The sequence below is a fragment of the Cavia porcellus genome, unplaced genomic scaffold (genome assembly GCF_034190915.1).
Source record: "Cavia porcellus strain 051 isolate PalLab524CR breed Dunkin Hartley unplaced genomic scaffold, mCavPor4.1 scaffold_3, whole genome shotgun sequence".
In the NCBI taxonomy this organism is placed as follows: Eukaryota; Metazoa; Chordata; class Mammalia; order Rodentia; family Caviidae; genus Cavia; species Cavia porcellus.
Window position 1 is genome coordinate 65,900,372 of NW_026947486.1, and position 14,446 is coordinate 65,914,817.

Below are 14,446 nucleotides of genomic sequence, written 5' to 3' on the forward strand. Positions count from 1 at the left end.
GTGTATTGAGAAACTGAGAACTTAATTTCATATTGTCCCAACATACATATTTAAATATTGCCAATCATACATACTTGTTATAAACTACTTGGTCATAATGCTGCTGTCATATTTCAGTGTTTTAATGGGAGAATAGTATTTTGGAACTCTTACTCTCACGGTGACTGAAATATTTTTGAGTACTAATAGCAGTTTTGTGAATGACCTTCATTAAAGTTCTAAAATTACAGTTTGTGCTATTCTTTTTACTAATATCACTTGTCTCAGGCCCCAACTTAAAGAAAATGGCTTTTCTTTATACTAACTCAGTAAAAACTGTTGAAAATACATAAGTTACTCTTAAAAATTTATTCCAATAATGTTTAATTAAACAATGTTTTATTTTATGCTGCAAATCTATTAGAGATCTTTTAGAATTAATTCTCTTGTTTAGTATCTTCTGACATCTTGGATTTTATATATATCATATATCTTTCCATTCTTTTTTATAGCATATGTCTTAATGTAAATTTCATTTTCCTGGGAATACACTCTGACATAAAATCCTGTTCCTCCAATTCATATGTATTATAAACTTAGCTACAATTAAGAAAGTTATATATCTGTCTTTTATTCCTAATGTATTGGTGTGCATTAGCACTGGCGATTTAGACACTTTTATTGTGTTGAATTGAATATTTTAGAATGAGAAATTAGACTATATCAGTTTAATCAATTAAATAGAGATATCACTTCTTTATGAGAGCATTTCCTAATTGAATGATAAAGCTCATTAATTATACCTAAATCAGTAGAGCCTTAAAAATGAAAAAAATATTATCAAACACATATCATCAAGTAAATTACTGCCTCCCTGCTGCTACTCCCTTGCTTTCTCCTTTTTTTCACTTGCATCTTTTTTCTCTCACTGTCTAAGTAGTTCAGTATCATGTGAAAAGAAAGTAGTAAAGATTGAAAGCTTAGGCCTGGGCCAGCAGCCCATGGGTCCTGGTTGTTCTGAAAGGATTGCCACAGTTTGGCATACCATTGGAAGGGATCACGAAAGCCCAAGATGGCCACAAGTATAGGCTATAAAGGCTATAAAGGAGGGTATCCAGGAGGCAGTGAGTCAGCAAGACTCCAGAACAGGTGCATCTCTTGATGTCCTGGTAACTACTTGCCCTATATAAGGTCTCATACTGGCAAACAGCCACTATTATGTGGACAGGCTGGGAGCTCTGAGAGCAGCTGGATGGATAGGGCTGCTGAGCCACTGGACAAATAATATGGTGGCTGAGAATAAAGATACGCAACTCAGTCCATGGCTCTGCATCTCTTCTTTGGGATACCTGAATCACAGTAAAAATTCCCCGCCTAAACTGGTGACAAAACAACCATAAAATAGAGGAACTGGGAAAACATCAAAAGATGGCTGAATTATGAATTGTTATATTGTACAATGGAGTCTTGGAATATGAAGATCAGAGTTCCAGTAACAATTCTATCATTCAGAGTTTTTATGGCCATTTCTATAAGTTATTTTTACTTTCCCTAGCCTCCAGTTGCTCATCTTTACATAAGAATATTACCTTTTTCAGAGGACTCTCATGAGAATTAAATGAGATAATGGATTTAAATAATGGTTTTAAAATTGTATAATGACTACATAAATATAAGGTACTAGTAGTAGTAGCTTCCTGCTCCAGGCCACAGATGATTTCCTTAATATAACTCTCAACTTCAGTGAGGCTGAAACTAACCAACTCTGATATTTTGATCATGAAATTCTTCCTCTTTGGCCTCATTTTTCTTCTCTCTCAGATTAAATGTTGGGCTAGGTGATCTACAGATCCTGAGTGTCCTAGGTTCACTATCATTTTATTATTTATTTACAATGCAACTAACAAAATAGGAAGATATTTGTGCTCAAAATAAAAGCCCATCACAGAATCCCCCTTTTAAGAATAGGAGTAAAAGGGCTTTCATTAATACTTCTTTTCTTTTTAGGCTCTAGACCATTCTGTTAATCACTTCTGTTTAGCTATATTTACTAGTAAGGAAACAATCAAGAGATTTCTGCTATCTTGTGAGAGAGCAAATTGGCTAGATTTTCATGATCTTAAACCAAATAGATTTCACGAGATGCTATTTATATAAGAGACAGGTTTAGGCATTAAGGAGATTCCTCACATATCTGAACTATGAATTAACTCCTTGAAAAATATATGTACTATAAATATGTATAGACATGTTACATGTACATGTTAATGCTTATTTATGAGTAGTAATTTATATTTTCATCTTACTGAATGTCTACTATATGTCAGACATTATACTAGATACATTACTGACATAATTTCTAATATTTATGTAACCTAGATGCCAGCTAGGAACCCTGCTAGGGAAGGAAATATTAGAGGAATGAAGAAGCTGTTTACATTCTACAATGACCTCTAGTTCTAGGCATTTACTTTTTGATGATTCTACCAAGTTTGTTCATTTTACAGTTGAAAATAGGAAGGCTGCTTAGCATCTCTGTATGCTGTGCATGCTATTATTATATTTACCACGGCATCCACCCAAGTATGAAATCTATTTCATTTTGCATATACATTACATTCACTTGAGGCATTCTTATGTGTAGTAGATTTTAGTGAAAGAAAGGATTTATTTGCAGCATTACACCAAACTGACACCAATACATCATACCATAGAAGAACAGTTTCTCAGTGATTTCTATGTAAAATTATTTACAGTCATTTCCTTACCTTTTAGTTCCTCTCATACTCCACCTTTACTTCTGATTCAATAATACATAATAATGGTTTAATTCTAATTCCCTAAATGAGCCTTCACTATCCAGACTCATGTAGTTACGTGCTCATTCAAACAAAAAAGGTGATTACTCTTAAGAATTCATCCTGCTTATTAGGCAATAGTGGTTTAAACAGAAATTTTGCTAATATAAATGCTATAAAGGTTGGTATTATCCTCATTTTGTAGATGAATAAGTTCAAAGAATTGACTCATCTAGAGTTATTCATTTAGTGACAAAATCAAATTTGGATTTGATGTCCATTTAAATCCAATGCCTATGTGCTTTCTACAAAACGTGTTTCAAAAAATAAATCAGAGAAGATGCACTTAAAGTCCTCTGAGCTTGAAAATAGGAAAATCGTTTTGAAAAATCATAGCATCTGAATCCATTTGGAACACTTACATATAGTTGTAACATTGTAGTCCTAAAAATGCTACTTAAGGAGATAAGGAAATACATGAAAAAAGCTTTGGTAATTTTAAAAAAATGCTTGGTATCATAAAAATGGGACATTCATTGCAGTTAATTAAATTTTCTTTTAAAACGTATTTATACATTGACTTTTACATGATAAACATTTATTAGTCCGCTCTGTTTTTCATCACAATTCTTTTTAAAAAAACACTTTTTCTAACTGCTTAATTACTTTTTCAGTTTTCCTAATAAAAATTGTTGTTTTTATTACAGAGACAATTGAAAGCAGATGCTAAAAAAGCTATTGGAAGGCTTCAGCTGCGCACACTGAAACAAGGAGACAAGGTACATTTATTACTTTAAATACCATGTGTTTCAAAGCAATGCTTCCAAACCATTGTCCACACTAAATACTCTTCCAGGGTGTTTTACGTTGGCATTCTTAAATCTTATTAGATTTAAAATACACATTTGTTGCTGGGAGTAGGCTAAATAATGACCTCCAAATATATCTAAGTCCAAAGCCCTGGAACCCATAAAAGCTACCTTATATGGCAGAAAACACTTAGCAGGTACAATTAAGATAAGAAAATTGAGATAGAAAGATTATTCTGAATTACCAAGATGAGTCCTAAATATAATCACAGTGTTCTTACAAGGTGAAGAAAGCAGGAGTTATGGCAATGGAAACAAGAACATGGAGTGACTCAAAGATTTTCCCCTGAAGCCTCAAGAAGGAACATAGTACTGGCAACACCCCCGGAATAGTAAAAGAGTAAAGTTGTGTGGTTTTAAACCACTAAATTATAGTAACTTGCTATAGCAATGACAGCAAACAAATGCAGTGCTCCAATGCAATTTTGCTTGAACATTTGTTTTCATATTTAAGACAACTGAGAACAATCATTGAGGGATAGAATATGATAAAAATAGCTGTAAAATTCATCAAAATATATGCCATTTATAACAGCATCAAAAGCAGTATATGCTTAGATATAAATTGGCAGATTACAAGATTTATATGCTGAAAATGCAAAAACACTAATGAAAGAAAGATATCTAAAAAGAGAAATATACCATGTTTCTAGATCAGAAAACTCATTGTTAGGGTGTCATTTCCTTGAAAACTAAAGATTCAATGTTGTTTTGATGAAAATCCTAGTGGGATCTTTTAGAAAAATTGACAGGCTGATTCTAACTTTATATGGAAAAGCAATAGAACTACAATAAACAAAACAATTTTGATACATAAGTACAATTTTTGATGATTCATACAACTTAATTTGCCAGACTATTTTTGTTTTGTTTTGAGACAAGTTTTCGCTATGTAGTTCAGGCTGGCTTTGAACTCACTGTGTAGCCCAAGGTGGCCTCAAACTCATGATGATCCTCCTAGCTCAGCCTCCAGAATGCTGGGATTACAGGCATGTACCACCAACCTGCTAAAACTGTTTTAAAACTACATTAGTCAAGACAGTTTGGTATTGGAGAAAGAATAGACTTACGATGAATCAATGAAACAAGAGAATCCAGATGTAGACCAACACATATATGGCTAATTTGTTTTCTAGAAAGATGCAAAGTAGTCCAGTGAAGAAAAAATAAATTTACACAACAAATGGATAACTGTAAGAAAAAAGAAAATCTCAATTACAGTGATACTTTGCTTCATGAATTCAGTTCTCTTCTCTCCATGATTCTGGTCACAAACTGAACTGACAAGATCCAAATCAAATTTCTCCAAAAGATCAACATTGAACCTAACTATTGAATTTGATTCAGTTCTCGTCCAACTCAGTTTGTGACAAGAATCATGGAAAGAATCAAGTTTGTGAACTGAGGTACCAATATAGCTCTTCATACACTATTTAAAAATTAACCCAAAATGGATCATAGTTCTAAAGATAAAATCCAAACTCAAAATTTTTAGAAGAAAACTTTGAAGAAAAAAATTTTCATGATGTGGGACACAAGTATTTCTTAGATGTATCACCAAAAAAAGTCCATAAAAAAAGAATTTGTCCAAATTAAGAATTTATACTCTTTGAAAGAAATGGAGGAAGGAAGGAAGAAAGGAAGAAAGGAAGAAAGAAAGAAAAGAAAGAAAGAAAGAAAGAAAGAAAGAAAGAAAGAAAGAAAGAAAGAAAAGAAAGTTAAGAGAAGAAAAAGGCAAGGAGTAGTCTGGCAGAAAATATTTACAAATTGTTTATTTCTTAAAGGACTGTATCCAGGAATTATAAAGAATTCTCAGCAGTAAAAAAAAGACAACCCAATAAAAAAATAGACAAAACAGACACTAAGCCAAAAATATATGTATAGATGACAAGTGCATAAAGAGTTGCTCAAAATCATTGATCATTAGGGAACTATAGAATTAAAACTACAATGAGTATCACTGTATATTCATTAGAATAGTTAAAATTAATGCAACTGAACATGCGAAGAACTGCTCAAGATGTGAAATAATTGGAACTCTCATGCATTTACTAATAATGTGCCTGATCTTTTCTACAGAAGAGTTTGGCAGTTCCTTATGAAGTTAAAAATACACTTATGAATTTGGGCATTGTGGTGGATACCTGTAATCTAGAACTCAGGAGGCTGAGGCAGGAGGATAGCTACTAGTTTGAGGCTAGCACAGTCTACATAGTGAGTTTAAGTCCAGCCTAAACTACACAGTGAAACCCTGTCTCAAAAAAAAAACCAGACAGTGCACTTGCCATACTAAATAGTTATAGTGAAGGGGAAACGCCCTATATTCAAATAAAACCTGTACACAGTTATTCACAGGAACTTTATTCATTATTATCCAAATGTCCTTCAAGTGGTAAATGGATGAACCATGTAATACCATTCAGCAATAAAAAGGATGTGGAACTCCACTGATACAACAATAAGAATGAATACTGTGTATATAATGTTACATGAAGGAAGTGAGAGTCAAAGAATAGATACTGCATGATGCCATTTATTTTACATTCTCGAAAAGCTAAACTATAGGAACTATAAACAATGGTTGCCAAGGACTAGAAGTGAGAAGAACTCTATAATCCAAGAGCATTAAGGAATTTGTTGGAGTAATGTTATTATTTTATATCCTGAGTATGGTGGGAGGTAAACACCTAAATATGTAAAAATTTGCAGAATTGTACACTAAAAGTAAATTTTAGTGTATGTAAATTATACCTTATTTTTAAATGGTAAAACACAATACTTGTACTAATGACATTTTATAAATTCTAAAATCAGGAAGAAGAGTTTAAATTTGTGTCCCATGATTTGTTTTTTTCCCCTTTTGCTAACTTTATTCTTTTACCTTTTTAAGTCTAAGTAAACTTAAATAACCTATTGAAACTTTATAGCTAGTCACTTGTGATAGGATTTTTAATAGGAATTTATGGCAGTTGAGTATATGTATATTTTGATCTTGCTCCAAAGTTTAATTATTTTTTCTTATCTATCAAAGTAACATTACCTATTTACTCATAGGAAATCGGCCCTGATGGAGATAGTTGTGCTGTATGTATTGAACTATATAAACCAAATGATGTGATACGCATCTTAACCTGCAAGTGAGTTTGTTTTTACTTTATACCAACAATTAAAATTGATGGCAAACAAAAGTGATTATGATAGAAAAAATATTTTCAATGTTTCCATATTGATTTAGAGAAAATATTTAACTTATTTTCATTTAAATACATAAAAATGCTTATTTCAATAACACAGTAATTGATATTGTCTAATTGCACAGTTTCTATAACTGAGTACAACTTGTTATAAATTAATTCCATGGAAAATTTAGAACCTAGCCAGTACTGGATTATTTAATGTTATATTTATTCCAGAGCCAGGCGTAGTGGTGTATGCCTGTAATCTCAGCACTCTGGAGTCTGAGGCAGGAGGATTGCAGCAAGTCTGAGGCCAGCCTGGTCTACATAGAGTACAAGGTCAGCCTGAATGACATAGTAAGATTCTGTCTCAAAAAACAATTTATTCCAAAAATTCCCTTGAGAAAAAATAAATTTATGAGCACCTATTTGGAAATCTTTACTCTTACACCACCACCATCATCAACTTTCCCCTCCTAAAGGTTGTTCTTATTACCCTTGACACTCTTAACTATTAAATATTCTTGGAACATAGCACATTGCCTAAAGCACAAGTATTATGTTGTACTCAGTATTATACTGTGTTATTGAGAATAACTATAACATTTTTACAGTTAAGGAATTCAAATTGTAATACTTGAATTACTTATATCAAGAAATAACCATTTTCAAATAATGAGAAATGAAAATAGTTGTTTTTGGGTTTTTAAAAATTTTTTGTTTATCTTACCAGGGATCATTGGTACCAGGGATCAAACTCATGACTTTGCACTTGCCAGACAGGTGCTTTCGAGGCAGGCACTTATGCAGTTGAGCTAAATCCTCGGCCCTGAAAATAGTTGTTTTTGAAGCTAGACTAATGAGACTTTTATGTTTAAAAATACTGCATAATGAACTTTGAAAATTTTCCTTTCATGTCTGCTTTGTATTAATAAATAGTGTGTTTCAATGGAGAAAAGACATCAAATCAAAAGACTAAAATTGTGGTATAACCTGATGCTATACATTAGGGGAAGTACTGTTGTGTTTTACATCTGATAACTAAATTGTGTTTTTCTCCTTCATTAGCCATATTTTCCATAAGATATGTGTGGACCCATGGCTATTAGAACATAGGACTTGCCCCATGTGCAAATGCGACATTCTCAAAGCTTTGGGAATTGAGGTAAACATTGCCACACTATTTATGTGAAAGAACTTAAAAAGTATGCTTTTTATGTGCCCAGGCATCCAGGGAAATAACTCCTTTTTTTTGAACTATGTAATATACCACGTATATAGTTTATACCTAAAAATATACTTATTTATGTCATAGTGATATGAGGTATCATTTTGTACCATCTTTATTTTCCTTTTTTCTCTGCCTTCTCAAATGTACTCATTATTTGGACACAATTTGATGATGACCATATAGAGTTAGAGTCCCCCTTTCCATTTTCACTTTATTATTACATAGTGACCAAATAGCTAGCAAACTGGGCATAAGAAAACATAATAAATATTAAATTATTTTATGTTTGATAAAAACAACTTATTTTCAACATAATAAATGTCAAGCTCAACAAAATCTCCATGACTTCATGACTTATAGACATACATAGACAATAATGATTCTCAGTTTCCCTAGGGAACAGCAAGATGTGTATATGCATACATATATATATATATATATATATATATATATCTTGTACCACTCAATATATTATGAAATGATGGCATCACCCAAATGAATATAATATATGTGCAGCCCATCGGTGGACCCAATTGCTACCCTTAACTTCTCTGACTGGTGCCAGCAAGAGATTTTTGTGATCAAAAGGGATTATAGGTTTCAAAGGTTAAGAAACATTGCTGAAACAGTCACCAATGAAGAAACATTGTAATGATATATCAAGGAAAAACATGTACTCCAAGGATATTTTAATTTATTCAAATCCTGTTCAAAGGTGGATGTTGAAGATGGATCAGTATCTTTACAAGTCCCTGTATCCAGTGATCCATCCAATAGTGCCTCTGTCCATGAAGACGATAATCACAGTGAGACTGCGTCATCTGGATATGCTTCAGTACAGGGAGCAGATGAACCACCTCTGGAGGAACACGTGCAATCAGCAAGTAAGTACCTCCATACTGACTGACAAGAAGTGCTTCACAAATGATGTACTGTGGAGATGTGTCTGAGTAGTCCTGTGTTTAATCTATTAACACATTTCAGTTGGTTCACATAAAATGATACAATAAAGGATGCACTACTACTATAACTTAATGCACATACTATTCAAATGTACCTGAAATAGATGAGATGTATCAGGAGTAAGGATTATTCACAATAGAAACATTTATTAGAAACCTTGTCTCTGACCTATTTAAATGTTGGCTTATTAACTACTTATTGAGAGGCCTTTGAGAAAATTTAAACTTCAGAAGCTACTATGTATTACAGATAAATCAGATAATAAAATAAAGGAAGCCTGTAGTAATGAAATGGAATTTGATTTGTAAAAGCTTGATTTTTGCCCAGATTCTCAAGCACTCATGTTCTTCAAATGGGAAACTATGATTTTTCAGGATTACTTGAATTAACTTTACAATTTAATATTTTTATATCAATGGAGAAATTTGAATTTTTTTATTCTTCTCTTTATAAAAAGAAAACTATAAAATTATTGCCCCTTTAACATCAAACTTGTTCATATTTTTGTTGGTTTGAAGGGTTTTTTCTCAATCCTGGTTTTGAGATGATCATATGTTAGCATAAAACTAGAGGGAACTAATAATCAAGATGTAAAAAATTTCAGCATCCTCTGACATAAAACTTTGTCCTTTATAGGCTTATCAATACCATAGATAACATTTCTGAAGATGTCACAAGGAATACTATCATGCAAAAGCATCTTGCATTTCTTGAAATCAATTACCTGATGTTTCTTTTAATATAAAGTAGTCAGAACAGTCTTAATAACCTGTTGAATATTTTATCTATTATATTCATTATTTACCCCAAATGAGCTTGTTTTTCCATGGTTGTGTTCCATAGAACTCAGTGAAGATAAGGAGAGTGTATAGGATAATTCAATTTATGTTAGTTTTTTTTAAAAATTCCAATCTGCTGTTTCTGGGTTCTGTTTTTGTGGGTGTATTTTGGGAGAAGTGGATAAGCAGGAGATAATTGGAAAAAAAGATGAAATGATAATCCATATTGCTTCTTGTACTCTTTACCTAAATAAATGATAGCAATACTCCTAGCCAGAAACTATGGATATCCTAAAGTTTTCCTCTCCCCTCTCTATTGATTATATCCTTTTAATCAATTCTGTCCCCTAATTTCCAACTGTAATTCCACAGTCATAGCTTGACTGTGATTCTGCCCATTCCTTCCACTCATTTTGTCCTAAGAAATTACCTGTGTCTTTTACTTTAACCCTCCCAAGAAGTTGGAGAAACTTACTGTCACTTCTGTTACCCCTTTCAGTCTCTCCTTCACTTGGGGGTCCTACTAATTAAACACACACAAATAGTTCATGTTGATGTATCACATCATTGAGGTAAGTTCTATAGAATTCAGGTCTTCAAACTTAAGCATTCAATGAGTCACATGGAGAGCTTATTAAAAGAGAGGCCACCACTAGGGTTTCTGACTTAGTAGGTCTGGAGAGAGGCCTGAGAATTTACATTTGTGTCAGTTGCCAGGTGATAGAGATGCTGCTTGTCCAAGGACCACACTATGAGAACTATTGAATAAGCTCCTAGTTGTTGGCGCTGGTTGTATATCAGAATCATTTAGAAAGATTTTAAACATTACTGATGCCTGAAATCTGTTTCAGAGTAGTTAAATCAGAATCCATGAGGGATTGGGCCAAAACACACTTTTTTTTTCCTTTTGAAATAATTTCAAATTGATTGCCAAAAATTTTCAAAAATAGTACAAAGAACTTACATACAAATGTCACCGTACTTCTGTGTATGATAATACCTTATATTACCATATACAATGATCAAACCCAGGAAATTAGTTATACCATGGACCTTTCTTAAATTTTACCAATTAACCTATGAATATCCTTTATCTGTCCCAAGATTCCACGTTGTGTTCAGTTGTCTCTCATTAACCTACAGTCTGTGAGAATTCTTCAGTCTTTGTCTTTCATGGCATTGGTACTTTAAAAATTATTTATGTTATTTTACAGAAAGTCCTTCAGTTAGGCTTTCCTTCTGTTTCCTAATTGTTAAATTCTTTTCCTGTTAAGAACATCAGAGGTGCGATGCTATATCCTTCCCAATCCCCTGTATTACGAAGCATATATTTTCTTGTCTTGTTACAAATAATTTTGTCTACTTGGTCAGAGATAGTATTTGTTGAATTTCTCCCTTTGAAGCTACTATTTTTTCTTTTGTAATTGTTAAATATGTTATGGAGAGACACCTGGAAACAACTCAAATATCCTATTTCTCACTGTTCCTTTGTCACTAATTTTAGCAATTACTGAAGCTTCTTATTTGCAGTTAAAAAGTGTCAAAGTAGTTGCCAAATAGGGATTTTCTATTTCTGCCACTCTCTCTATATTTATTAGTTATCCTTTTAATGTAAGAAAGAGCTGTTCTTTTTCTAATCGTTAATTATAAAGAATCACAGATATGGTATTTCTTTCATTCTGTATCATCCTCACGATTTATCCACTGCTTATATTGTCCTAGATTGGGTCATTGGGAACTTATGTAAATTGGGTTCTTTGTTCTTTCAAGTTCTGTACTTTCTGGTACCACAAGATGTTCTAGGTCTGGAATTAGCATTTTTTTTTTTCTGTAAAGGGCCAGATAGTAAATATTTTAGACCCTAAAGGTCATAAATTTCTGCTTCATTGTGTGTGTGTGTGTGTGTGTGTGTGTGTGTGTGTGTGTGTGTTTGGGATAGGGGTTGGTTTGTCTTGCAGCCCTTTAAAAACCTGAAAAATACTCTTAAATGTTGATTTGGTGCTCAGTGGGCTATATTTTACAGACCCTTAGACTAGCATCTAGATCAACCTTGTATTCTGCTTTTCTTAACCCTAGAATAAACCTGAATTTCTTCAGAGGGCTTTCAACTGGAGAATGGTATTTCAAAACCAAGATCTGGGCACTACTCATCAGTATTGCTACTAAGGTGTCATTGCTACTGGCTCCTAAAATGAACAGGATCAGTAAATACATATATGTACTCACACAAATACATACATACATCTATAGATCTATATTCATATGTATATATGTATGTATGTATGTATGTATCAGTCAATCAGTCACCTCTCTAAGACACAATGAGGTCAGACTGATATATCTGTTTCTAATCCAAAATCACAGGTTTCATTCTAGTCTCCCCTTTTATTTGTAACTCTTTCTCTGACAGTGAAAGTAGAAAGACTTTCCTTGTCCAAAATATATTTATTTAATTGTTCAGTTCTAGAATATACACAAAATAGTTTCAGCATTGCTACCTCATACCTTTGTGTAAAACAGTTTTACTATTATACACTTCTTTTTTTTTTTTTTTTTTTGTCTTTTTTTTGTTTGTTTGTTTTTATCGGTACCAGGGATCGAACTCACGACTGCCTGCTTGCAACGCAGGCACTTATGCCGCTGAGCTAAATCCCCAGCCCCTATTATACACTTCTTTTTGTTTTTAGACATGAAGGATAAATTAGGATAAATTCAAAATACTATTTTCCAAAGTTACTTTGGTTTAGTTCTTACCTTCCCTACTCTCTTATATACTTCATTTATAATACAACTAAATTCATTTGTTCCCATGTATAATACATAATGGGGACTCCCGACTTACTGGTTGATTTTTAAAATTCCATTTCTATTAAATTATATGTGTAAAAAAGCAGTGGTAATTTTTAAGTGTTCAGGCATTAGTAAAATGCAGCCAGATTTAAGAACTGTTATGTTTAGCATGCAGAAGAAGTAAATTATATAACCATTGCTCTTTAGGAGGTGATAATCTAGATAGAAGTAAGCACACATATATGAATAGGCAGAGTAATTATAAATCAATATAATAATGTCATATATGCTTTATGTAAAATGGCCCCTCAATTATATAATTATTAAAAGAACAGTGTCATAATCAGAATAGAATAGAATGCAATAAGGAAGGCTTCTTGTAAGTTAATGTTTCATTTTGTCTTAAGAGAAAGGTGAAATCATCCTAAATTTACCATTTCTTTTTAAAGATGAAAATCTACAGCTGGTAAACCATGAAGCAAATTCTGTGGCAGTGGATGTTGTTCCTCATGTTGACAACCCGACCTTTGAAGAAGATGAAACCCCTAATCAAGAAACTTCTGTTCAAGAAATTAAATCATAAAATCTTTGTTAATACAAAACTTGAAATTTAGTAATAACAGGACTGCCAATCAGGGCCTAGTTTACTATTAATAAACGGGATAGAATTAATAAAATAAAAATGATACTGAAAGTGCTGAGATAATTAATACTATACTATAGTTAAATGGCTTAAATATTTAATCTGTTAACTTTTTTCCACAAATACATTATAATGTTTTCATAGGCAGACTTCCTCTGAATAGTGATAGGAACATTTTTAACATTCAAGATTGTCTCCAAGTAGTCATGTTTTTTATTTATAACAATTTTCTTATAAAAAACATATTGCTTTTAAAATGTGGAATAGCTATAATCATTTTATTTTATTAATATCTTAATTAAAGATAATACTACGTTAGCTTGGGCTATCTGTGTCAGGGTTTTTCTCCAGGTGCTTATATTGATCTGGAATTTTAATGTAAAAAGCAATGCAAAATTAGGCTAGTTCTTCATGAAATGTCTATTTAAACTACATTAAGTTGATAGAACAAGATTATTAAAGCAAAATAGTTAAAGGTTTTCTTTTTAAAATTAGGATAAATAAATTTTGTGTGAGTATCAATCATAATTCATCACAGAATATGGACTGGATTTGTTGGTATATCGGTGACACCAATTTGACACAAGATTATACACAAAAAGCTTTCTTACAAAAATATTGTATAACTATTTCTCAAACTCGTGAGATTTTCAAAAGCACAGTATAGAAACTACCATACTATTTGGAAATGGTGATGACAGTCATATAAAAATTGCTAATTGTTCTTTGTGCATGAATTAGTCTAACGAAAATGTTCTGTAAAATTAATCTGTAGACAATGTTTTCCAAACAATGTCGACTTTGAAAATTGAGTTTACATTTGGCCTATATAGGCTGAAATTACATTAAGCTAAAATTCTGTCCATGTAGCTATACTTTTGTGAATGCAGTTTTTTTGGTGTTTGAAAAAAATGGGGGCAGGAATTCCAGGTGCCTTAATATAAAGTTTGAAGCTTCATCCACCAAAGTTAAATAGAGGTATTTTAAAATGCACTTTATTGGTATTTTGCGTGGCTTGTCTTTTATTTTAGTTTTGTTTCCAGTGCAGATTCCAGCATAATTTAGACAAAAATGGAACAGATGTGTATTTTTGTTTGCTGAATATAGAATGGGTAAAACCATTGCATTCTTATACAGTGATTTGAAATGCTGTAAATATGTCCCAATTTGTATTGATTCTCTTTAAATATAAAATGTAAATAAAATATTCAAATAAAA

The 14,446-nt window shown here is 32.2% G+C and overlaps 1 protein-coding gene across 2 annotated transcripts in view; it reads left to right on the forward strand.

The window, feature by feature from the left end:
- Rnf128 (ring finger protein 128) overlaps positions 1–14,446 on the forward strand; it is a 92,624-nt gene extending 78,178 nt beyond the window's left edge. For both annotated transcript variants that reach the window (XM_003467589.5, XM_063246237.1), the window contains exons 3-7: positions 3,485–3,556; positions 6,701–6,783; positions 7,891–7,987; positions 8,769–8,937; positions 13,035–14,446. In XM_003467589.5, the coding sequence (XP_003467637.1) occupies positions 3,485–3,556; positions 6,701–6,783; positions 7,891–7,987; positions 8,769–8,937; positions 13,035–13,168 (555 nt within the window). In that variant the 3' untranslated portion in view covers positions 13,169–14,446. The remainder of the gene's footprint in view (positions 1–3,484; positions 3,557–6,700; positions 6,784–7,890; positions 7,988–8,768; positions 8,938–13,034) is intronic.